Source organism: Ylistrum balloti, unplaced genomic scaffold (assembly GCF_031769215.1).
Source record: "Ylistrum balloti isolate Yb309-2 unplaced genomic scaffold, AGI_CSIRO_Ybal_v1 Utg371236, whole genome shotgun sequence".
Lineage (NCBI taxonomy): Eukaryota > Metazoa > Mollusca > Bivalvia > Pectinida > Pectinidae > Ylistrum > Ylistrum balloti.
Window position 1 is genome coordinate 366,650 of NW_026782669.1, and position 27,717 is coordinate 394,366.

A 27,717-nucleotide genomic window follows, 5' to 3' on the forward strand; every position below is an offset into this window, starting at 1 on the left:
TGCTAATTCCAACCCAACACTACAACTTTATAGGAGAAATTTAATTCTAAACACCTATCTTACAATCAACAACACTGTCATGGTAACAAAGTACTTACATTTCAGCAAATTCCAACTCGGAAATTCTTCATAACATGACCACAGGTAGCAGTAAACAGTTAATTTGCATTTTTCCTGAAATTATTTGTCATGTTTGAGATATACAGGTATAGCAGATTGGTTATGAAAAATACATCATTACATGTATATATATTTATAAACTATATAACAATTACATTAACAGTAGAGAGATGAAATTTGTGTAAAAAAAAAATTTCCTCTGATTTCTGTCATTTGATTGTCATGGTTACCTACTGAAAAAAATGCTAAAAATGCAAAAATACTGCTAATTCCAACCCAACACTACAACTTTCTAGGAGAAATTTAATTCTAAACACCTATCTTACAATCAACAACACTGTCATGGTAACAAAGTACTTACATTTTAGCAAATTCCATCTCGGAAATTCTTCATAACATGACCATATGTGAACACTATGAAAATTTCACTTCATGTAAAGCTAGTTTTTGGTGCGTAGACACAGATTCGAGACTGCCCAAATAGTAATCTCCAACACAAAGCTAAAATATTATCCTGAAAAAATGAAACCCCACATTGTCCACTTTAACATGACAGGACCAATTTTAGCAAGGATTTTTTTTTCATTTTTAATTAAAACCTTTATAATGGGGTAATCTAATGAGCAAAAAAATCACAACCATGGCCACACCGAGAAACTGTGTACTGCTACCTAGAGAGAGGGACTCAGCACTACGGACAGATTTGTTTATCGTCATTTGTTACCATACCAAATTCCCCGATCACACTGGACAAATTTAACGCTCGTTCGTTTGCCTGTTGACTCCGTTGTTGTATACCTTGTTCTCATTTCAGAACGTGACTTACTTTACCATGATTTTCCTGACGAGTGTCGTCGATGAAGCTGACGATACTTACTTTTCTGAAACACCTGGTCTTATTCTCATTGTACTTTTTCTTTGGTGTCTGTGTAAATCTTTCTTTTGTTCATATTGCCCTAGTTTTATTGAATTTGAGTTTGGATTATGATTACGTCGACGTGTTGGTATTTTCTTGTTGTTTATTTGGAACCTTATGAGACAGGTTTCAGTTCACAGACGGAACTAGAGAAGAAGTTAATAAATGTGTCGTTTAGGGTAAATATGATGGCGCCATATTGAACTTTCGATGAGGCCAAAATATAGTAACACTTTTTCGGCTTCCCTTCTTTAGCATACTCACCAATTTTCATCTCCATGACACCAGTAGGACTTGATAAAATTGGAAAACGTGTTTTTGAAGACTGTGGTCACACGTTCATATTTTGGACTGGCTGAGAATAACAGCACTTAGTCAGGACCATCTCAGAATCACTTCATGCAATTTCCAGCGGAATCTCATAGGCTGAACTTGAGAAGAAATTTTAAATATGTATTGTTTAGGGAAACCATGATTAAGAAGATAAAAAAAAATAAGAAATGTCCAACATGCGTGACAGACATATTGAATTTCGACGTGGCCGAAAAATAGTAACATATTGCTGTGTTTTTCCCTACTTTCTTCACCAATTTTAAGTACCAGTAGAAGACGTTTTAAAAGTGTTGTTTAAGATGGCGGCCATATTGAACTTCAGACCGACCATAGAAATAACAGCACTTGGTCAGGACCGTCATATCAGGATCATTTCTAGCAAGTTTCAGCTCAATCCCGCTAGTGGAACTTGAGAGGAAATTTTAAATGTGTAGTGACTTTAAAGGTTTGAAAGATCTTCAACTGTACTTTATCATCTAAATCAAATATTGTTAAAAGATAGATTTTTTTTTTCATCAATTCTGACAGAATTCCAGTTGTGGAGTAACCTACCAAATGATCTTCAGTTAACTAATAATTACGAATGTATTCGTCTGCTTTTCCACACCTAGGATACTCAAGTCTGCTATTGTAGTATCTGCACACACCCTACAGCGTGAGTTGTCCCCCTTTGGAATCAATCTTCTTGCCGATTAGTGCAATATGGATAGGCCTATATTGTTTAAAACCAATTGTTTTATGATAACTATTCTAGTTTAATAATTCTATTTCTGACTTCACTGTTTCCTGTTCATTCACACTAACTTAAAGTATTTGTCGTTTTAAGCATTATGTGTTTGTTACACTCTGATAGCGATTTTCCTGTAACACTTGTGTGATAACAAGCATTCATTATCAAATTACTATTGTCAAATTTCTCATTTATTTAAACAACTGAGATTTTATCTTAATATAAACTTGACCTTAAGTTAGGGATCATCCATATCAGTGCGAACGTTTTGATTAGATATATTTTTCCTTTGGTAGAAAAAAACATGTACTCCTTGCAGTGTTTACTTTTGCATTTTATGCCGTTACCACCGAGCGGTCCACGTAACGTAACAGTTACTCGTATTAAATTAGAGTTCCCTACTCTCTTACAAAATACAAGTTTGTTTCGCCACCTAAAGCAGCGTTTGTACTTGTTTCACTGGTAAAGCATACATATACTCATATTGTTTTTAAAATGTCATGTCGAAAATTGACGGCTGCTGAAATGTGGTAAGGCATACAAGTAAGAGGCTACACGTTTTAATGTCACGTGATGCAGCATTTCCGGTTCTGTATATTTCTTTTCCTATCGACTGTATATAAAAAAAGCGTTCCTACATCCTGTTGTCATTGGATATTTTACTTACTCTTTGTTTGTTCTACTGTATCGAATTCTTAATTTGCAGTTAAAAAAAAACCCTTCTCTAGTGTGTGTAATGGAAAAATACATATATGTATATAATCTGCTGTTATGATTACAGGTCATGAGAAATTGTTGTTAACAACGCTATCTTTACCGATAATTTAAAAGAAATATTTCGAAGTTTTAAAGACTTGTTCGATTGGTAAACACGTCCGTTACGTTTTTCTTTTTCAGAGCACTATATGACCAGTGTTTGTCACCCCGTGAACAGCCAGGGCCATTTTTTGGGTGGAGTCTCTTTGCAACATATGAGGGAGACCCGCCGGGTGCCATCAAGAGTAATTAGGGTAAAGTACCTGAGGACACGTGATAGCCTAGATAAATTTAATATTCTCAGCTTCCTGGTTGATAAACACAAACTGCAATGGGTTGAACCATCGTCACTTCGGATCTTCCACTACCACAACATTTGATAACCTCCTGAGTTATCGTAGCCTCATCAGTCCTAACATGTTGCACAAATTGTGATGGCCTACGTATGTTAAAGCTCAACATATGATGCAGAACGCATGACAGTTATAAAACGCCACAGTAAATCCAGCAAATAAACAAACAATATCAATATGATCATAATATTATCAACGCTGTATCCTTTTGTCATTGTAGTATATTGAAATTCAGTGAAGTTATGTATGAACATCTGTATGTAGATGTTACTTATCATAGAAACCCAAATCTGGGACATGAGTAAAAAAATGTAACTTATTCTAAATAATTTGTGTTATATTGTCATAGACTTTTAAATGTCCTTTTAGCAGCCCGGTACACTTGAACCCGGATGACTTTGAATAAATAAGTTATTATCTTACCTCCTCACTCCTCATCTTTATCAAATGGTGTTAAGTACAGATATAAAGCCGGTTCGACAAGATGGAGCGATTTATGTTGGTGACGGTCATTTTACTGGTCAATCTAGAGGTCATTTCAAGCCACGGAAACTGTGACCCGTCATCCAGTGTTTGGCTCCAGGATAGGGAAAATGGAGGTGGATGTGAGGTAACTGTACAGATAATTGTGTAATGAAACTTAATGACATTAAAGACACCACATTAAGAATACTGGAAGTTCATGTGTTTGCTTGCAAATTGTTGATAGCCTTCCACAAGTTTTCCTTTGATACTGAATCCATCCTTTACAATCTCGTACTAAACAGCTGATATGATTGCAATGAAAATTAAAAATGACCCATCGATTTTTAAACTGAAAAATCACCTCTTTGTTCATTCACATAAAGTTCCATTGTTCTACTATATCGGAAGCAGGACCTCAAGGTACAAGTGGACTATTCCAATTTCATTAAATGTTTTCCTCGTTCTTTCTTAGATTCAAGCAATTGACTATAAGCTACCTGCTACGGCTAGATATACCGGCCATTTTTATTTAGATGAATGACATAAACAAGCAGCTGAGAGATGGTCAAGCCATTTAGAGTTTGTGAAAACAGCAAGAAAGGTCTCCTTTCTTTTATTTTTTTCTGTCTAAATCTTCATTGTCCAAGCACTCGAGATTATCTATATCAAATATATGGACTGACCCAACTCAGTCTAATTCAATAGATATACTGTTGATCGTTATACAGAAATTTTATTGTCCTTTGTTGACAGGAAGGTTTTTCTACCTGTGGATACACACTACAGCCTCTTACTGACATATTCGGAGCGGAAGTTATGGATATAAATCTATCGTCCCTTGACGAAAGCTGCGCACGCGCATTGAGAAAAGAAGCATACATGTACAAATTCCTCTTGTTTCGGGATCAAGATTTAAGTTGGCAAGACCAAATCCGTTTCACAGAACTCTTGGGAACGCCTTTTGTAGAAACTTCCGCTGTGAACCGGAAGTTCCATCCAAAGGTCCCGGACGCTCGATTAGGTTACTTCTCAAATGACCCTGATGAGGGCTTGCAAGGTCAAGGAACCGAAGGATGGCATGTAGACGGAAATATAGTTGCTATCCCACATCAGTTTACAATCATATATTGTGTTAGCGCCAGTAATCACGGACCTACGTTGGTGGTACCATTGAAACAGATTGTGGACATGCTCAGCCCGGAAGAAAAAAAATATTTGGAAACAATTTATTTTGTGAGTGGTCACAACTCTACAGTTGTAAACCCACTGTTGTATAAACATCCCGACAGGAACGAAGATACGATCATGCTAGCTTTAGGAATACTATCTGGAAATTATATCCAAAAACAAGACAATGGAGAGGAAAAAGTTGTATCCAAGGCCGAGACTCAATATATTCAAGATATTCTTGAGGCCAAAATACTTGGTTCGAATCTTATATACATGCATCAATACAAGACTAATGATTTACTTCTTCTTAACAATCCCTCGGTTGCACATATAGCCGGACCGGGTTCACAGAGTGCAGTCGAATTGTCCGGCCTTCGTCTAATGCATCGATCTACCGTCCGCGGCGACCATCCGCCCAGTAAGGAATCGTCTATTCAATATGAATGCGAAAGATTTGCTCCCCATACGGACGGGTATTGCTACTTTTCGTTGAAGGGCTCTGTGTTTTATCCCAGGTATGGTTTCTTTGATACAAAAGACACTGCGAGGCAAAGATGCCAAGGAATTAATGCTGATGCCGATCTAGCAGTTATCCCTAATAAAGAATGGAATGACGTGGCCAAGAAAATAATAGCACGTACTGGTGTTCCCCATTGGATTAATGGGACAAACCCGAATGACAAGGAAGTGTTTTGGGTTGACATCAAAAGTGAGTACACCAACTGGAATGAAGAACAGCCAAATGACCATGATGGGCCGGAAGAGTGCGTGGTGATAGGCCCATTTGGTAACTGGTATGATCTGCCATGTGCACCGAAGACTAAGGAAGGAACTGACCCAGGACCTGTGATCACATGGGAGGATGGAGTTAGGCGGAAGTACAATGTTTTCCCGCTTTGTGGAGTTAAACAAACTTATTTGTAAAACTGATTTTTCAAAATGTACTATCATACTACAATACTGTATGTGAAGCATATACGGAAACTCAATCAAATATATCAGGATCGAAATGATCAGAAACGTCTACTTCCAAGTCTATAATAGTATGATACTTTATCTAACAGGCAAATCCTCTGCCCAGAATTTGTTTACGTCATAATTCATCAACACAAATGTTGAAATACCAATGCATGGTCATATATGAACAATGAAATAAAATATTCATGACCATGACTGTGACAAGAATGTTTAGGATTCATCTTTGTTTAAACAGGTGTATGTTCATCCATACTTAAACAGTCTACGTTACATGAATATGTGTACTGTTACCATCTCTCCCAGAGTGCATTGCGGTACCTATATAACAGCGTATTATTTAAATCTTCAAAACGAAGCCTAGCGGAGAGCAGAAAAAACTATGAGTGGTAATTTCATACAGTCCCAATAAACTATGACATCAACAATGTTATTTTCTTGGTCATTTTAGAGTTTTAAAAACAAACCAATCCTTAATCAGAGACAAGTAATCACACTCAAGGTAAACTATTCTTCAATGGAAACGAGCTTCATCAGAAACAACGATGTGGTGACATTCCCGAAACTTCAATGCTGTTCTACAGATACATAATGGAATTGCATAATTAACCTTTTTCGTGTTGCACGCAAGCTGTAGTGTTATTTTCATTTTATACCAATATCTAAATGACTATCCGATCTAAAAAGAAAACGTGCCAATTTTTCCCTTTGTTGTAAAGCATTTTCAGTTTTAAACCACAATAAATGTACTTGAGGTCATTGTTATGGTACAACTGATATTTATGATACAGACACAAAAATACGGATGAAGAAAAGAGAGAAATCCTTAGGCCCTTGGCCTACCCACATCAGATTCTCTTATACTTTCAGTATCAACTTTGAAAATCTATTACATAAATTTCGATTTTTTTTTTGTGTCAGTAATACAGACATTGGTGTGAAACAGTTCAGTAATGAGATTTTTCCACAGCAGAAAATTGTATAATACTCATTATGGAGATGAGAACCAAATTGTCGATACTGCTGCATAGTGTGCTTCCTTGTGGCCAATTTCGTATGTCCCCTCCGCACTACGCACTACGCACACGACAGCAAGAAATCTCCATATTATAGATAACATACCCACATTGTGATAACTGCTGAATGAGTAAGGCAACACAAACTGCAGTACCAGTATGGGTATTTTTAAACAACACTTGATAATATAAGATTTATTTTAGACTCCATGGTAACCAAAGTTGCATAATTAACAATGACTTTGTCCACTATGTGATTAAAACAGGACAAGATGACCATCTTTTAATTAGGGTTTGTCAAACCATCTGAAAATCAGTGAAACACCTTTTCTTAAAAATTCTAGAATCTGGATATTTGAAGAAAAGCTTGCTTATATTGTTAAATAGTTGAAAAAGAAATTACCTTGGCTGTATTCAAGGTCATAGGGTGTAACTTCAGTTCAGAAAAGGACCCAGCAGTTGTAGTTCAAAGATGTATAAGTTTAGAGTGTAAATATGCTAATTGGTTCGAAAACAAGACAAAAATACCAACATATGATTATAATTATAACTCGGCCTCAAATTTAATAAAAAAAGGGCAAAATATGGACTTCCGAATGATTTACGATTTAGACCGGTTTGGAATGTCAATGGAATGTGAGGTAAATAAGCATACAGATCTATATGGCTTTTTGTTACTACTTAGTATAGTGTTTTATCGAAGCTAAGATTTGAATATTTTTCAAATTCCAAAACCATAGTTACCATTCTGGTTATTTTCTAGTCACACTTTGTCACACGTGTCTGTCAGAAATGTTTCTCAGTGTCTATGACTTCCATTTCATACGTCATGATTTCTAAGTCCTAAACATGCATGGTTCAAGTCCCAGATGGGATGTTAAAAGTCATCAGGTCACCTAACTGACCACATGGGTTTTCCTTGGGAACTCTGGTTTCCATTCAACAATTAATATAAGTTGAAATAACTTATTTTGTTGTTTTTTTAATAACAAAGACTAAAATGTTGAATAAATATGTATGTTTATGATAAGGAAAAAAATTAACTAGATCTGAATATCAGAGCCCTCATTTCAGATTTGTATCATAAAAACAATACAAGTATTCTTACTCCACAATGCAATTTACAATTCAATTTTCAAGACACATTAAATGGTTGAATAATTTAAAATCTTATGGCAAGTTATGACAATATTGAGATGTGGCCGAAGAAATGTGTTTGGAGTGGATCTAAATTATAACTTGAGACAGTAACAAAACCAAACCAGATAATAAAAAGTGTACAATATTTTTTGAATTGAAACAAATTCTATCAATACATATATTTCATCATAGATATTATTATTGAAATGATGCCATTTCTTCATTACATATTACACATTCACACCAATACCTGTATATCATTCACACTATGACATGTAACAATGTTTCTAAGGGGATGGTGTTGTGTGGTGTGGAAACCAATGAAATACCAGAGAGAAAATGTATTTGAAATTGCACTTCTCTCACAGGTATTTTACTTAAAAACATTTTTATACTACAAATTTAAGAACAGTAGTTGGCTGAATACCACCAACTTTCTTGAGGTGGATAAATTTCACTTTAGTGTTTTCTTGGTCCCCATTGAATCACTTATCACTGTCTACACCAGCCCCTTCCCCTAGAAACATTGTCAAATGCTCCTGTGAACATTTACAAATATTAGCAATAAATATCCCAATGAGTACAAGACACAGGGGAGAGAATCCTAAGTTCTAATAAACATATCTCTGTACAGACACAGAGGTTTCAAATTTTCCAAAGTCCCGCTGGCATATGATAACATAGAATAGGGATCCTCAACTGTGCTTAAGACAGACCTTACCTTGGTCATTTTCATTAAGATAACAAACTGTTAGTAAGAAATTCTACTGTTACAAAATAACAGAATTTTTTTTCTAAAACATGACTTACCATCCTTACAAAATAATGTAATATTTTTTCTATGACATAAATTTACAAAATGAAGTAAAAATGTTTTCTAGGACATAATTGACAAACTTAGTGCCAAATTAACAGTAAACTTTCAACACAGCATAACCAATACATTTTCCTTGCAAGACAGATATATAGGTATTAGTAATTTTGATAACATGCCACATAGTGAATCTATTGCATTGCATGTTTAGTTTGGTGTCTTGTTATAACTGTAAATATATTTGGAATGAACAATTGAACAATGAACGTGATGCTGGAAATCCACCTATAACTGAAAAATGTTAATGATAAATAACAAGATGTATTCATCAATTCTTAACTTGAAATTGAGATTAAACACATAATAAAACACATTCAGAGAAACAAACACTGACAGCATTTAGGTGTGTAATTAATCTTGTTCATTTCATAGGTAGCAGGACCATAGGACATGTTTGAGATATATAAGTATAGCAGATAACACATGTGAAAAATAAACCCTTACAAGTATATATATATGTATATATATATATACTACATAACAGTGGCAGTTTAGAAATCAAAATTGGGTTAACAAAAAATTTCATCTGATTTCTGACTTGTGATAACCATGTTTACCAACTCTAAAAATACAAAAAAATGCTAAAATGCTACTAATCTTAAATCCAAAATACACCTCCATATGAGGAATTTATTTCTGAACACCTGTCTAGAAATCAATAACATTGTCATGGTAACAAACTACATGTACTCATGTTTCAAAAAATCCAACTGTGAGGGCTTCAAAACATGAACACAGATGGACACAAAGGAAATTTCACTTTCTGTAAAGCTACCTTTCGATGTGTAGACACAGAATCGACTGCTCAAATAGTAATCTCAAACAACGTGCAAAACTATTATTCAGAAATGAATGAAGCCCCCTGTTCTCTACTTCAACATGACTATTGAAATTTTAACAAGGACTATTCTTTTTATTTAATAAAATCCTTTATAATTGGGTAATGTAATGAACAAAAATATCACCCATGGTCAAACACTGTAATGCAACCATATTGAGATTTTTTTCTGAAATTATCTCCCTAAGTTATGTTTCATTCAGTTGCAATGCCAATTCTTTTATTACCAGGACTAGGATCTGGGAAATTTTCATTAAAAAAGCAGTTTATTTGTATCTTTATTCGACAACAGAATTATTAAATATAAAAGTAGAAGAAAAAATAAAAACAAAAAAATGACGGCGTTGACTATACGCTTCCCCCAATAAATGACTATCCTTTTTTTTTTCAACCGAGCCTGCCAGATTTCCTATTCTCTCAATGGAGTATCTATATATTGTTATACCAAACATTGGAATAAAAATTCATGATGCTTGGAAATATTCAATCACAGCTCAAATAAAATATCTTCATTGTAAAAGCTCTACTATAATCAACAAGAATATTAGCTGATGTAACAAAATTTATAGATGTTCCTACATATGGTTACACTCTCTTTCCAGTGTGAATTTGTGCATAGAGTTCAGCTAGGGAAAGATTACGTTCTTATGTATTGGCATAACTATAATTTCTGTTAACATAATTTGTGAACTCTTGAAAACTATTGTTGCATTGAATATCATAATCACAGATGACAATAAAGTCAAGCAAAACTACCATATTTGGCATTGCAAGGGCTATAACTCTTCTCAAACAAAAAAAAAGAAAGAAAAAATAATAATAATTCATGGACTCATGCAAAGTGATGGTGTCTTGAAAGGGAGGTTACTCTGTCAAACACTGCAAAAAGTCTGCAATCTAAGAAATACATCAAATATTATGAAGCATCATACCAAGAGTAGTGTGTGATGAAAATTCATGGGTGATATATTGCAACAATCATTTTCCTTTACAAACATCTGTATGTAAATCCACAATCAACCTACCATATTGATAGGCTTATTGAAAAATATTACCAATATCTCATCCTATTGGCAGCTGTGCGGCATTTTCAAAAAATCAACAAAACCACATTCAGAATCAAAATATCCACCTCCATATATAAGACCTTCACATTCAGAATCAGCAAGTTCTCCATTCCTGCATCTTCTATTCCAAAAATTAATACTGTGATCTCTAGATTTATTTCTTAACATTACAGTGATACTCAACAAACACGGCATTCACAATCAAGCTAGCATCCGAATCATGAATTAACAGAACAGTAATTTCATATCCACAATTATGATCATCTTTGCAAGCAAATGGATTTATTCCTCATATATTCACCTGTATAAATCTATGTTTACTACATAGATATATGTACTTTCCATTTCTCAACTAAATTTTCATATCTACATAGCTTTAACACATATCGTACACTTTCATGTCATGTCATACATTACTTATTATCTTGTAATCTTAAATGAAAACTTTATCACTGCCAGCATGTACTATATATATTTTTTACAATTATATTCCCATTGCAAACATTTAAAGAAACTTTAAAACATTGAAGTTTAACTTTTATATTCATATTTTCTTTTAAAAGTACCCACACCCATAACCAGTTAGACGAAGGAAAATCCTACAGAGAGAGCACTTCATGATGTTTTTCCCTTTGACTTCTTTGCACTCATTTCTGCTCTTTCCTTGGCGATGGCTTCTTCTTTTCTGTGTACAATAAAATGTCGTGTTAGGTTTTGCTTTACACTGAACAACCTTCCACAGGCTCCACATTCGAATGGTTTCACCCCGGTGTGGCGTCTCATGTGACTTTTGAGATTGGAGCTATCTGAAAATTGTTTATTACAGACTTCACACTTGTATGGCTTTTCCTTGGAATGAATCCTCATGTGACGTCGAAGTGATGATGAATCGAAAAACTTCTTACTACAGACTTCACATTTGCTTAATTTTTCACCAGAATGACTTCTCATATGGACCGCCAGATGAGACCTTTGTCGAAAATTTTTCTTGCATTTTTCACATTGAAAAGGCTTCTCCCCAGTATGAGTCCTTAAATGGTTTTGCAACAACAGATTCCAGGCATAAGACTTTCCACAATACTTACATACATATGGCTTATCTCCCTTGTGCATTACCATATGCTGCTTATAATATGATCCCCAGTTAAATGACTTCCCGCAGATGTGACAGCTGTATGGTTTGGCATCCACATGTATTCGTCGATGATAATTCAAATTGTCACGTCGCGCGAATCCTTTCCCACAAAAGGAGCATTTAAAAGGCTTTTGCATATCCTCCTGCTCTGACAAACTTGTACCTGGAATCAATGATGAAACCTGCCGTTTGTGAACCTGTTTATGACGACTTAAACTGTTGCTCCAACTGAAACCTTTCCCACAGATGTCACAGGTAAATTTTTTATCGGAAGGAAGAGCCGGATATTCCATGTGGTTAGTTTCCGAATATCCTATAACAACTTCTGGTATGAGGTGAACTTGTTTGTGAGCTTCTAAATTTTTCTGTGTAAAAAAATCAATGCCACATACATCACAGACACAGCCACTCTGAGCCACCTGTACAACAGTTGCCACAGTGTTTATATTCCCTGCAGTAGTGTTCGGCATTTGTAAGTTAGACACTACCTGAGTTACTGGGGCACTGTTCATGGTCATCAGATCGTTTGTTGCAGACTGCATTACAACAGTATTACTGGCCTGGATCAAGCTCCCTATATTGCTTGGGTCAGTCATTTGTTCCATCTTATTTGGAGCTGTTGTAATGTTAGGAATATTGTTAGAGTATGTCATGGTGTTTCCAATATTTGGTTGACTGTTGAATGTAAAGTGAGAGTTTCTGTGTGAAATCATACTACTCTGCCACAAAAAGGACTTTCCACACACATCACATGTAAATGTTTTGTCAACATCCTTATTTTCAACTTGTTCCTCAACCAAATGATCCTCATAAGTGGAATCCATCTCTAGATAATCCGTCCCCTCAATGCCAGTTACACTGAAAGGTTTATCCGTGGAGGCAGTGTCCTCTTCCAGTGTCATTTCCTCTCCTTCTGTGCGGAAAATGTAAACAATTTTATCACGATGTGTTTGTTTGTGGCGGTTCAAATTGGACCTCCATGTGAACCCCTTTCCACAAATTTCACACTTATAGTTCTTGAAGCTTGTGTTTTTAATCTTGAGATTTTCTGTGCAGTGAAGTTTTTTGTGTCTGTGTAAACTGTTGATCCATGTGTATCCCTTTCCACATATATCACAGTAGTGAATGACTTTATTACCTCCCTTGTCTCCATCGCCATCAACGATCTGTACCATGTAAGTCTGGTCAGTCGCGTCTGTAACACTGACAGATACTTCTGGAGTGTTAGCATGGGCCTTACTATGTAGTTGGGCTTTCTGAAGGTCGATGAATAGCCGGTCACAGATAGCACACTTGTATCGGATTTTGTTCATTGACGAGCCTTCTTTTAGATGACATTTGATACAGATGTAATTTCCTGGGGTACGCTGACTTTCATATTTTTCAGCATTGTCGCACGTCCTTTGGCAAAGGGTACAAGTAAAGATTTTACCTACAAAGAGAACAAGATAAAGAAAATATTTTAGTTTTTTTAAAAGTAACACATCAACAATTCAAAAATAACTGAAAAATGTTATATCTATATCCATTTCAGTAAATAAGCTGGTATAATATTGGTAAGTAAGAGTTGAAGTTGTGAAACACAAAGTGATTCTTCCATCGGACATGAAAAGGTTACCGGAATCTGCTTGATCATGAGGATTTTCCAGAAAAATCCAGTTTTCTCCAACAGTCTGAGCTCTCCTGAACTTCATTCTGGGCTAACACAAGTGATAAGTATATAAAAGATCTTGTGTGGTCTATCTCTATTTTCAGTTTTAAGAGATTATGGTATTAAACAGCAATAAGCCCACGTCTGATAATAATCCCATCCAAATACATGTATATTATATATTTACCTGGTATTCAGTAGAATAACAATGAAAGGTTATTTTATTGTCGAATAATAATAAGTCCATGTATGATGATAAGCTCACCACCAGATATTTCAAATTTCAACAATTTGACAACAATTGGGAAACAAGTTTTTCTAACTTGTCCAAAGGTACGTTTATCACTCTTATTGACCTAGACTGAAGTGTATGATCAGTCATACTGTGGAAGAAAAGCAGAGCACCACTGGAAAACTCATGTGGTCAAGGAGATGACCCCATGCCATCCCAGACATCTTGATGAATGGTGAGCATGTTACTATTTATAATAATAATAATAATAATAATAATAATAATAATTATATACACTATTTATATTTTGACAAAATACTCTAATGCACTTCACAATTACATAACAATCTTCCAAAATTTATAGAACAAAACACAGTAATCAACATATGTAACACAGTAACCAAATCAAGTAAGTAGTGGTGAAAGTATGTATATACAGGACGTCTGTGTGAGAGTCTAAAATGCAGACGTAAACAGGTGGGTTTTAATATCCCTCTTGAATTTGGCCAGGGATTTTGACTTTCTAGTAGCAGATGGTAAGCTGTTCCACAAAGTGGCCACTACCTTTCCAAAGCACTGGTTACCATAAGTCACAGTTCGAGAGTTCGGAAAGCACAACAAGGATTCTGTCTCCGATTGTAGTGATCGTGACGGCCGATAAACGGTGACAAGTTCCTGCAAATATTCAGGAGCTGTTCCATTTATTGCCTTGTATGTATACATCAAAATCTTGTACTGTGACCGGAATCGCACGGGCAGCCAATGCAATAAGTAAAGGACTGGTGTAATGTGGTCCCTCTTTCGAGTACGGGTAACTAGGCATGCTGCGGTGTTCTGTACCCTCTGCAGGCTGCTCATAAGTGTATCAGATACACCAACGACTAACGCGTTACCATAGTCTAACCTAGAAGTAACAAGAGAATGTACCAGTGTCTTGCATGCATCTGTGGTGATGAACTGACGGATACCCCCAATGTTTCTGATTTGGTGATAACAGGAACTGGCAATTGAGTTTATCTGTTTCTACATGTTCAGAGAGCTATCAAAGTGTACACCAAGGTTTCTCACAGCTTGGACGGCCTCAATAGTTTGGGCACCGACCTTTAACTGGAGACCTTTAGTGTGTTGACACTTGTAGGAAAAGACCATCAGTTCTGTCTTTTCCTGATTGAGCTTGAGCATATTTATGACACGGGATGTTAAGCAATGAGTAGGCCTTTGAGATTAATACAGGGTAAATAAATCTACAATGGATCATCTCTTTTTTGTCTCAGTTCTCGACGCCACAACAGTTGAATGGTTAAGGCATCTCACCATCTTTATCACCAGCCCTCCACATCTGGGTCAAGGGTTCATGGCCTACATGGGGCAGTAACCAGGCACTGACCGCAGGTGGGTGGATTTTCTCCAGGAACAGCTTCTGTTCATCATCCAAACTATAAAATAAAACAGTTCTATGAAAAATGTAAAATAAAGAAATTTACCTTGTATGGACTGTGGTGCCACTTCAATAGCTGTCTGCTCTACTGCCTGCGTATGAGTCTGTAAGGGAGACGCGGAATGCTCAGCTTGTTGCACAAGCACTGACTGGTGAGAAAGCAGAGACTGTTGTTGTTGTGGAGTTTGTTGTTGAGACAGCCCAGTATATTGCTGTTGAGGTAATATTGACTGTTGAGGTTGCTGAGGCGAACTCTGAAGATGGGGAATTTGATGAGAATTTTGCAAATGAGGAAGCAGTGACTGCTGCTGTTGTTGTTGCTGTTGTTGTGGAGTCAGGAATGACTGTTGAGATTGAGGTATGTGTTGTTGAAGTGACTGTTGATTAGACACATGAGGAGACTGAAGATGCGAAAGTTGTGACTGTTGATCATGATGCTGTGGAGCTAACAGAGACTGTTGTTGTGGAGTTGTCTGTTGATGGTGTGGATGTTGAAACTGTGACTCTGACAGTTGTAGCTGGTTTTGTATTTGTTGTTGTGAATTTTCCAGATACTGAATCCCTTGTTGCTGTTGTTGCTGCTGCACTGGCACTTCTGATGGGAGACAGTTATGTTTCTTTATACGATGCGAGTCTAAAACTGTCTGTGACTTAAACTTTTTGGAGCAAATGGTGCAAGGAAATATTGTAGTTCCCCTTTCAGCATGAAGATCTAGATGTCTCTGGTAACGCACCTGAATGTAGAATTTTTTCTGACAAATATGGCATTCATAGTTACATAATTTCTCCTTTTCCTCTCTATGCTCCTTCATGTGTTCACGATACAGATCCAACCTTTCGATAATGACCCCACATGTTTTGCACTTTATCTCCGCTTTTGCATGAATCTGCATGTGCTGTTGGAGAAGAGCATTGCGGATATATCCCTTTCCACAAACTTCACACATGTATGGTTTGATAGCGAGGTGAGTCTTCTTATGATCCTTCAGACTTTTCCAGCTTCGATAGGAACAGGGACACTGGTCACATTTGAATGGTTTCTCACCAGTGTGCTTTCTGAAATGAGTATCAAGTTGCCCTTTCTGTCCAAAACCTTTGTCACAGATGGAACATTTGAACTTCCATGCCGACGTATGGACCTGAAGATGGCGCTGTAAATCTGAATTCGAAGTGAAGCCTTTCCCGCAGAAAGAACACAGAAATGGTTTACTCTTCATGTGTGTCCTTTTGTGAGATCGTACGAGAGCCTCTAGACGGAATGTCTTGTGACAGATGTCACATTCGTATGGTTTATCCCCAGAGTGAATGGACTTATGGAAATTTACAGATCTCTTTGTAGTGAATCCCATCCCACATATGTCACAGATATATGGTTTAGTACCGTTGTGCTGCAGCATGTGCTGACGTAGGTACTTGGTGACATACATTTTCCCACAGGTTTCACATTTGGTTTTTGGGTCATTTTGATGACATCGAACATGTTCTTCCAGATCTTCTGCAGATTGGAACTTTCTGTTGCAATCTTCACAGCGATGGGGTGTAGGTTTGTTATGGGTCTGAAAGAGGTGAATATCTAATGTAGTTTGTGTTGGAAACAACTTGTTACATTCAGAACACATGTATACATGTTTTTCACGATTGTGTCGGGCAAGATCAACTTTCCAGACAAAATCTAATTTACACTCATGACATTTATATGGCCTTTCCCCACTCTCTAATCTGTGAGCCTTAAATTTCGCCTGATCTTGGAACATTTCCCCACACCCATCACATTTAATTGGACGGACACGTTTTGTTGGTGATGTTCCATCATTTTCAACATTTATCTTGTCCTGACTGGTTGTCAAAACACTCTCTTTTTCTGAAAGTTTTTTCTTTTTCTTTTTTTTCTTCTTTTTTGTGTTGACAGACTCATCATCGTCCTCATATGCTGACGGTTCATCTACAGAGTCCTCCTCATTAAGCTCCCCTAAATCATCCTCAAGTTTTTGACTTCCATCCTTTTCTTCTTTAACAGCTGAACTGCTGGACTGATTTTCTGTCCCTTGCAAGCACTGCTGTTCCTGTAAAACAGTTAAACCGTGCTCTTTACCTCTTTGCATAAGAGACATGCTGAGCAGCTCCCCATCATGTTTAAAGTTGTTGCTGCTGTTCTGTAAAACATCTAGATTGTTCTTCTTTTCATTCCCTGTAATTTTATCCACAATATCTTCTTCAGATATATCTACTGAACCCACATCATCCTTTGAAGCAGTTGTTAGTAGCTCCTGACAAACAGATTCACCAGTAATGCTGGCTATTCTGTCTAAGAGCTCTCCAATATTTTCAGAAATGACAGTTGTCTCCCCTTGACTGTGTGTGGTGCTAGTTCCATCTTCATCCTGTACAATGATGTGCACAACACCAGCTTCCTGAAGAATGTTTCCCAGTTCCTCAGATTCTTGCAAAATGATTGTTTGAGTTTCCTGGTTTCCGCCCGATATGCTGACTATTTGATGGGATCCATCATTCTGTCCTTCTATATCTATTGCATTACCAATGTTCTCTTGACCACTCGTCCCCACAAGACCTTGTCCATCATCTCCATTTTGAACTATATTTCCTGCATCACCACCAGGTCCCACAGATTCTGTTAAGCTTGTTTGACTTATGACCTCTACATGTCCTGCTCGAACTCTTTCAGAAGCTTCTGCGAGCTGAATCAAGTCATCTGCCGAATGAATTGACATCCTGAATGAAACTGTAGTTCTGATGTCAGTTACCTTTCATCCTCTTGTGTTTTCTGTAAAACAAAGTGGGGTGGGAATTAATAAGGCTAAAGACGAGTAGACCTATAATAGTTACAGAGTGCAATTCTAGATGTTACAAAATGATGATGAAGTATCTGATATACATCCGGTATCAGCCAAGTCTAACTTCCAAATAAAAATCATAATCAAAACTCAAATTCAATAAAACTAGGACAATATATGGCCAAAAAGAAAAATTTACACAGACTGCTGAAAAAGTAAAACGAGAATAAGACAAGGTGTTCTTGAAGAGTAAGTGTCTTCTGCTTCATGGTCAATCCAGGTTAGTAATATTACATTTTCAAAAGAGAACAAGGTATATAACAATGAAAGAAACAGGCAAATTAAAAGCATGTCCATTTTCATATAAAACAAAGAAAAAGAATATTTCTCTATGGATTGCTACATATGAAGACAGGAATTCTTTCCCATAATTTTCATCATCCTGCATTTTTTGAAACCATGTGGTTCGAGTCTGTCAGTTGAAGACTTCTTTGAAAACAGGATGCAAACAATCTCTTTTTTCTTCAATGAATTAAGAGTTGTTAAAAATAAAAAGAAAAAAGACACTGCAAGTGAATAACATCTCTCAATTATAAATTTTAAATACAGTAAGAAAAGATAATGTAAAAGGAGCAGCAACGAATGGCATTATCCCCCCACACAGTAAAACAAGGAAAAATAAGAAAAATTAGTTCAAAACCAGATACACTAGTCCAATGTTAATATCTGTCTCTATAATATACATTGTATCAGATAACACTTTGCAATGTACAACCTCGTTAACGACGAAACATAACATCAATAACCTTTAATACCGGGAATATCATCAAATTTGTTTCTGTGAATCAAAGGTTTACAGTTTAAATATGACAGATATTCATACTGCAAAAACATTCCATTTTTGTCGTATCATTTACATCGATTAATGTAGCATGTGGGCAATTTCATTCCCACAAATTAACCTTAAAAACGACTACTGCCGAAATCAGTACAAGATTTCCAGAAATTTAACACTAGTGTCAGATTTCGGATAAAGTTCTGTTTCACCCATGATTTATTCGGACATGTTAATAAAAGCCAATGTTAGAAGTGTGTAACGATACAGTAAAAAATCTCTCTCAAAAAAAAAAAACACCAGAGCTATGCATTGAAAGCAATTATTACACCTTAACAAACAAAAGTGAAACTGTTGAGGATAATGACTCACAAGAAAGAAGTCTTTCAAACATCTTATTACAAACAGAACAAAACCCATTTTTTCATCCAAACTCGTTCTAGGCTCCTTAAAGCCATTTGTAATGTTATACATCTCTTCAACTAAAAAAGGCTCTCTGACATGGTTCTCTAAAATAACTTCAGGAATGAAGAAAAATCTTTGATCCCCAAGAGAACCATAACCAAGATTCTTTACCTCTTTGGAAGCATTAAAAGCTTCTGTGGCTTCTCATCTTGGAATGGCCAGTGGTGCCAAATCTTATAATGTGTATGGAAAAACACTGCTAAAATCAGCGACCTTTCATCTTCTTTCAATCAAAGATCATATAACACTTGACTAAAGGAAAGTTTCGGTTAACCATGGCTGGTAAAGTCACCTGTTCAGAGTCTGGTTATAGACTTACATCAATTAAACAAAATTTGTAACATTTATCTTTCCTCAGCAGAAGATTTGTCAAAGCAGCTTCCATTCATGGTCGATATATTTTGAGTGTTTATTTTACCTGAATGCTGTCATTTTTTTCTTAGTTGCGACAATACATAGTTTTAACAATCTACTGGTTAATTTTGATTGAGGAATCAGAGCTTAAACTCTCCTTCTAGCCCATATATAGAGGTCAGATCAAGGATTTCCTTCAAGGGTAGTGTTTCGCTACAGACGAAAGAGCCTCTAGTTTGAACCCCACTGGCAACAGGGTCTTTTATATTACTCCTTTCTGATACAGATATATCAACACATATCTGTATATTTGATTTATGGAAACAAGAGCTAGACCTGTGTAAATTTGTTGGGGTTATTGAATGGAGAAATGGAGAAAATATGAAGAAATTTAAAAGTTTAATGTTTTAAATTTAGTGTGTCTGTCTAGCAACCTCACATGCCTGGTCAAGACTTTGATCTTATTCTTCTGACCTGTGCTAGTGTTCAAGAGAAACAAGGACAACCATTAATCTCACGAACTCGCGACGGTCATTGATTAAAAATTTTCATTTTGTAGGTCTGCTGAGCATATGTGCTATTTTATGCACCAATAAATGCGCACAATAAGCATACAAATACGTGTGATATAATCAATCTTAATGAACGACGTGTTTAAACATTCTTAGTCGCAATAAACTGCAACACAAACGAATCGGACCACACGAAACCTGATGATGAACAGGCGTGATCATTCTGACCCAAATGGTCTCACGCCACTCGATACAAATCGTTCTCCGTTTGCTGGTTACTGGTCTCAAAACAAAGACAGAATGCATTTAAATTATGACAGTATACCTGGAGTTGACTTTGATAAAGTAAATTCCAGTCCGATCCTCTTCATTCACTTGTAATGCTGATAATAATTTCGTAAAATAACAGAAAAGGACGAAATTCCGTCTCCGAAGCGGGGTTAAGACGTTGTTAGAATAATTTCCGCCGGAAGTAGGTAAGATTTCAGGGGGAAATAAGATTTTCGTGATATTCGAAAAATCATAAACATTACACGGCCTATGTAGATAATAAAGAATTTTATTCAAAATACTTTCCGTGCATTTCAGCTGTACTTTCCATACAGTAAACTAAACGTTTCCCTTAAACTTGATTACCTGCATTAGAATGTCTCGTAAATGGCGTCACTTCCGGGTCACGGACTGATAAACAAATGGGTTAGACGATTTACAAGATCGCGACTGGATATAATAAACAAATGGGTTAGACGATTTACAGGATCGGACAGAATCGGCGCAGAATCGGGCAAAATCGGACTTGAATAGTGCCGTTTAAATGATTTTTGTGATTTTCTTTTGCATTGATATCATCATATGTTACACATTGTGAAAGGTTATTAAGGAAAAAATGAAGACGTATTACATAAAACACTCATTTCTGATTCCGTAGCGCAAGACCGAAAGACGATTTACAGGATCGGGCAGAATCGGGGGTTTATATGTAGAATTTGTTGTTCTTAGTGTAAATATTTTGTTTGTAAATGACCATTATTCAAATATTTAAGTTTCAAATTGACCAAAAATGGCGAAACTATTGTATTTTTCTGACAGAACGCCGTAAAATCAGAGCATGTTCTAAAATTTGTCTACGATCCTGAGACACAGCATCTACAGGGACTAGTGCATAAGCCAAATCACCAGGCCCTGACAATTTACATCCTAAACTAATCTACGAGACCGCAGAGGAGCTCTAGCTGCCGTTTACCATTATTTTCAACAAGTCTTTAAACAATTCGCAAGTACCAACAGCATGGAAAGAAGCTGCCGTAACACCTATTTTCAAAAAGGGATCAAGGAAAGATCCAAACAACTACAGACCCATAAGTCTGACGTCGGTCCCCTCAAAAATCATGCAGCGAATTGTAAGAGATGAAATCATGTCCTATATGAACAAACATAATCTGTTTACGTCACACCAACATGGATTTCGGTCAGGAAAATCCTGCACAACTCAGCTACTGGAATCAATGGAGGATTGGACAAAGGGGCTTAATGGACATAATACTGATGTTGTATACATGGATTTCAGTAAGGCTTTTGACAAGGTGTCAAATAAACTCCTACTATACAAGCTTGAACAGTATGGGATAAAAGGAAAACTGCTAAAATGGATTGACAACTTTCTTAACAAAATGGTCCAACGAGTAAATGTAAATGGCTGTCTGTCAGACTATGTACCAGTCAACAGTGGAGTCCCTCAAGGGAGTGTACTAGGGCCAACACTCTTCCTAGTCTACGTCAACGACATGCCAGACCTGTTAAGCTGCACCATCAAACTGTTTGCTGACGACACCAAACTATCTAAACAAATCCACTCCGAAAATGACAGACAAAACCTTCAGGACAACATTAACCGTATGTGTGAATGGACACAAACATGGCTCATGAAATTAAATATCTCCAAGTGCAAACATCTAGAAATCGGGCCCAATCAAGGAAATCATGGATTCAGAAAAGGACCTCGGTGTACACATTGACAACAAACTAAATTTCTCTGTCCATGTCAATACTGCAAGTGCAAAGGCTAATAAAATAATGGGACTTGTTTTTAGAACCTTCAACTACATGAGTCCTGACATGTTCCTGACACTCTACAAATCCCTGATACGTCCGCTTGTGGAATATGCCACGCCTGTCTCAACGCCGTCACTCATACGTGACAAGACCATTATTGAAAACATACAACGAAGAGCCACAAAAAGAATTCCATCTCTAAAAAACCTGTCATATGAGGATAGATTAAAGAAATTGGGTTTGCCAACATTGGAGTACCGTAGGGAACGTACTGACATCATCCAAACATACAAAATCCTTAATAGGTTGATCTTCTGGATGAAAACCAATTATTCAAGGTTTTAGGACAAACTAACACCAGGGGCACTCCAAAAAGCTATACAAAAGGCCGTATAGACTGCACAAGACTGGCATGTTCTTCAGCAACAGAATAGTAAATACGAGGAATCAGTTCACCAACAGTCAATACCTTTAAAACAAGACTCAACACGTATTGGAGCCAACATCCGGTACAATTTCATATGCCATTTTAACAATCAAAACTTATTTTCTGTTCTATTTTTGATCTATTACCGGAAACGAAACAATTTGGAACATTGTGTCAACACTATACAGTTGTGAAAGAACAGGGAAAATACACATTCCGGTCGAGTGCCCCGACCAGGAATCGAACCTAGGTCTCCTTATTGACGAGATCGCTATCATTAATGACAATACTATTCATACTATTTATGGCAACCGTAAGTCATAAAGTGCTATTACTATATATATTAATGATGAAACTATACATACATCTAGACAAGCGAATTAGCTTACAACAGGGACGTATATTAACGTGATATATACGTCCCTGCTTACAACGATGTCATCTGCGCGAAACTATATTGTGTGCTCACTGCAACTATTCAGCTAAACGGTTTAGTCGGAATTCCAGACACCAGTGCTAGGCCTATACATGTATCATGGTATTTGATATAAAATAGGGTCATATTTTGTATAACTTGTAACATTCATGTTATGTCATATTTATGTGATATTTCATATTGGCAATGTTTGCTGTAGTCAGTAGCTATATTTTGTATTGGTGTATATATATGTGTGTGTGTGTGTGTGTGTGTGTGTGTGTGTGTGTACTGGTTATATACGTGTGTATTTTTATGTTTTCGCGGACACATCGTTAATGTCACGTTTTACCTGCGCGCGTTTATACGTATTGGCGAGCGCGTCTTGTTACGCGAGTACTGTTCACCGTCCAACTGGACACGAGACATGTGACGGACTTGGACGGTGTCGTTTCATTGGTCCAAAGTTTCTCCTGGGTATATGTCTTTTGTCTCTTTCTGATATCGGGTACATTTGAATCTCCGCTTTCTTCTGTGACGGTCGTTCAAATGTCTTGGCTCTTCAGATTTCATCTTTCCGGTAAGTTTCCTCTAGCATTATTTCGTTCTAGTTGTTTCTATTTAATATTTCTTTTATATTCTTCCCGTCGAGTGTTTGTATTTATGTAATTGCAGCAGCAATATTTTTATATATAACTGAACGTTCAGAATGGTATTAGGTGTAAACACGTATGTATTGTATTATCCATAAATCATGTAATTGATGGATTTATAAGCGTTATGTGTTTCTTAAGATATTACATAAATTGTAATATCAGGTTATTCATTGGTTGTAGTTGCGCCGTAACTTGTAACGACGATGTGGTGATATTGTGGAGTGGTGCGACTGTGACATTGTACATTAGCGCACTACACGTGTTGTTAGTGTTATTTTACTCTAATTAGAATGGTCATGTTTTAATTATTAGAAGTTTTTTTATTGAATCTTATATTTTATTCAAGTGTAAAAGTAACGACATAGTTTGACTATGTGAAATGTAACAAGTCTATGAAAGAAGTATGAATTGTAGAGTAATGAGTATGTAACGAGAGATTTGTGAATTTGAGAGTGTTTGATTACGTTATATTGTATATTTCAGAGTGTCTATTTTAAATCGATCAATGATTAAATTTTGGAAAAGAACCCAGCGGTTTTGTCTTATATGATACAAAATACACCCGCTACATACAGTTAACTGGTTATGGTGGTCTTAACTCTCGACTTGTAAAGTTCTTTCTCTGTAGAGAGTTAAACATCCCATTTTTATCCTTCCATGAACTGTTGAACACTGTCAAGTTTTGGATTTTTCAGATTACTCTTGGAGATAATCATACAGTAGCTGACAGCATGTGTGACTGTAACAATGAAAGGGACAAATGTCATCACAAAGCTTCACTTCTACTATAGGGGTAAAGTGGGGTTGTTGTTTATAATAACACAGCACACATGCATCGTATTGCATAGATCAGTTCTGTCATATTTGGTTAATGATAAAGGGTTTTAAGTCAACAAAACAATGACTACATGTACACTAGTATATTATCACATTGATAATGGTCAAATTGATGTATTGTTTCCATTCCTTTTATTATAGATTCAAGAATGTCAGCAAAACAGATGTAATGGCATCCTGGATACAGCACCCTAAAAGTGTACCTCCAAAGAGGACAGTGACTCTGGAGGACTGTATTGACTACAGAGGTGTATAATACTAATGCTAGCCAGGAACTCAACTCATATTAACAATTATAACAACTATATATATATATTGAGTATATTTGTGTTAATGTTCAGCTACTACATTTAACATTAAATTAAGCATGATACCTGTTACTAAGAATTATAATAAAGAAGTACATGTTATACATGTGTAATATGAACATAGAGAACACAGTCTTAAAAGTGCTTTGTTATTTCCTAAAATAATTTGTCACATTTTGGGAAAGGACTGATATATTATCGTGTCTGTTGTCCAGTCGATTTCAAAATGGAAATATAGCGATTAATTGTGAATTATTTATGACACCTTGAAATTCTATTTGGATCTTGGTAATAAAAATATTCCCCTTGGTTCCAAGGAAACAAAGTGGGACCATTCCCCTTCTTCCCGTCTTTAAAATGGCAGCTACAGATTCGGTCTGCACCAGTGACTTTCCATTCGCTCCTCCTAAAAGAAATATCGATGTATAAATTGTGATCCAAAGCAGATTTTGTGTAGGAAAATGACCACGCCCACTCCAGGATTACTCATTTCCACATAATTCCAATCACACAATAATTAAAGTATAAAGGTTTGTATTTGCACATATATCATCATTTTAAAGCCCAATTGATGCATGCATTGGGTATAGTCATATTTGCAATTTGTAAGAATATAAGTGTAGTACACTATACAACATCATTATGCAATATAATGATAAGTTTGTAGGCTCACAGCACACAGGGGTTGGGGATAGCCCTACCAGCAAGGTGTTGCAGGCCCACAATTTTCACAAAAGATGTAAATACATTATGCCATGCACATATATCATAATTTAAAGCCTAGTTGACGCATACATTGGTTATAGTAATATTTGCCATTTGTAAGAATGTAAATATGGTACAATATGGCGACATAGCAATCATAAAAAATAATAGGTACAGTATTTGTAGTGAAGGTAAATCATTATAAGTATATAATATGTCCATACTAAGGGCAAGTATATTATATTAACTAGGGACTAAATTTCATATTACTGATACATGTAAGTACTTTGCGGATACCGTTAAAGTACGTATATGTTACGTTGGTAAATAATGCGTGAATGGATATCTACATTCAACTAAAGACAAATATAGTATTTCTACGCAGTTTAGAGCGAGTATGGGTAAGTAATTTATGATTACATTGGTAAGAGGTACAAGATTTGCAATGAAAGTACATCGTGACCAAGTGATTGAGAAAGAAATTGTTGTTAGAGTAAGCACAGTCAAGTTATTTTTACAAATGGAAATGGATACGATCATGCAAATCGTTCACTTTTCATTATATATTCTTGAACAGCTGATACGATTTCCTCGTTTTGCTGTATAGTTAAATCGGGATTTCCCCAGAGTAGACATTCAGTATTTAAATCATAATTGAGTGCCCAAATGTATTGTTCTCTTATGTCTGTGTATTTTTCACAAGCAAATAAATAATGAAAGTTGTCTTCAATATAACCGCATGTACAAAAAGGATCGTCGCTAATGTTTTTCTCAAAGAGGTGTGCTTTTAAGCTGCTACATAGTAGTCTAAGTCTCGAATGGTATATTTGGGCTGTACTGTTTCCATAGGATCGGTAACTAGGCGATTTACCTTTGTCTCTATAAAGATAATGTTTAAGGACAGACACAGAGGGGTTTTCTTGTATAGTGGTAGGTAGATTGTTCCACAAATGGACAGTAGAAGGAAGGAAGGAGTTTTTGTAGAAACTGGTATTAGTTTTAATGGTAGATAAATGATTCGATTGTCTAGTTCTCATATTATGTATTTCGGAATTTCTCCGTGGAAGTATATTAGAAAGAGAAGACGGAGTATGGTTATAGACCATGTTGTGGAGCTTGATAATCTTATGTTTTTTCCTGCGTTCTGCTAATGTGTCCCAACATGTATCTTTATATAACAATTCTATACTTACCAATTTTGTTGCTCCAGTAACAATCCGTGCTGATTCCTTGTGAATAGATTCCAGTTTATTAATAAAGACAATTGGCAAAGAATCCCAAACAACATCAGCATATTCAAGGATCGGCAAAATATATGAGAAATATATACGTTCTAACGTGCTACGGTCAAGAACAAATTTGAGCTTCCTTAGTGCAGATAACCTTTTGGACGCCTTCAAGATAATACCGTCAACATGATTAGTCCAACTTAAATCTTCATTGATATATACACCTAGATGTTTGTGTGTTATTACTTGATTGATATTTGTGTTATCCATACTAAGTTGTGGAAGGATAGATTTTGAAGATTTCCTACTGATTAGTAACGACTCTGTTTTATTTGCATTAAACGTAACTAGCCGTTGATTAGCCCAAGCATGAATATTACATAAGTCATTATTTAATACGTTGGCTGAGTTAATAGCGTTGTCTACTACGAGATAGAGGGTAGTGTCATCTGCAAATAATTTTATAATACTAGCAATGTCAGAAACTGTATCATTGATAAAAATCAGAAACAATAAGGGTCCTAAAATAGAGCCCTGTGGAACCCCAGCTTTAATTGTACCATAGTTTGAAAATTCACCGTTTACCAAAACTCGCTGTTTCCTATCAGAAAGATAACTTTTGAACCACCCTAATAGCGTCCCCCTTATGCCTGCTTTGTTTAATTTATAAAGGAGACCCTTATGCCACACCCTATCAAAAGCTTTACTTATATCTAGGAAAATAACCTGCACCTCCTTCCCACAATCTAAAGCTTTACCAATATCATTTGTAATAGTCAATAGTTGATTTATAGCAGAATCACCTCTTCTAAAACCCGACTGGTGTTCGGTGAAAAAAGAAGAGTCTCGTAGAAAATTATACACATGTTTAAAAACACACCTTTCCATAACCTTTCCTATTATACTAATAAGGGAAATCGG

General features: G+C 36.1%; 2 protein-coding genes across 2 annotated transcripts; one reads left to right on the forward strand and one right to left on the reverse strand.

The window, feature by feature from the left end:
* Positions 1–3,658: 3,658 nt before the first annotated feature.
* On the forward strand, positions 3,659–5,767 carry LOC132561589 (uncharacterized). Its single transcript, XM_060226287.1, has 2 exons — positions 3,659–3,818; positions 4,427–5,767. The coding sequence occupies exons 1-2, from the start codon at positions 3,693–3,695 to the stop codon at positions 5,765–5,767; spliced, it is 1,467 nt and encodes a 488-aa protein (XP_060082270.1). The 5' UTR covers positions 3,659–3,692.
* Positions 5,768–7,837: 2,070 nt separating this feature from the next.
* On the reverse strand, positions 7,838–20,580 carry LOC132561596 (zinc finger protein 91-like). Its single transcript, XM_060226294.1, has 3 exons — positions 20,493–20,580; positions 15,256–17,991; positions 7,838–13,320 (listed from the first exon to the last, which is right to left on the reverse strand). Exons 2-3 carry the CDS (start codon positions 17,936–17,938, stop codon positions 11,369–11,371), a joined length of 4,635 nt encoding a protein of 1,544 aa, XP_060082277.1. The 5' UTR covers positions 17,939–17,991; positions 20,493–20,580; the 3' UTR covers positions 7,838–11,368.
* Between the last annotated feature and the right edge of the window lie 7,137 nt (positions 20,581–27,717).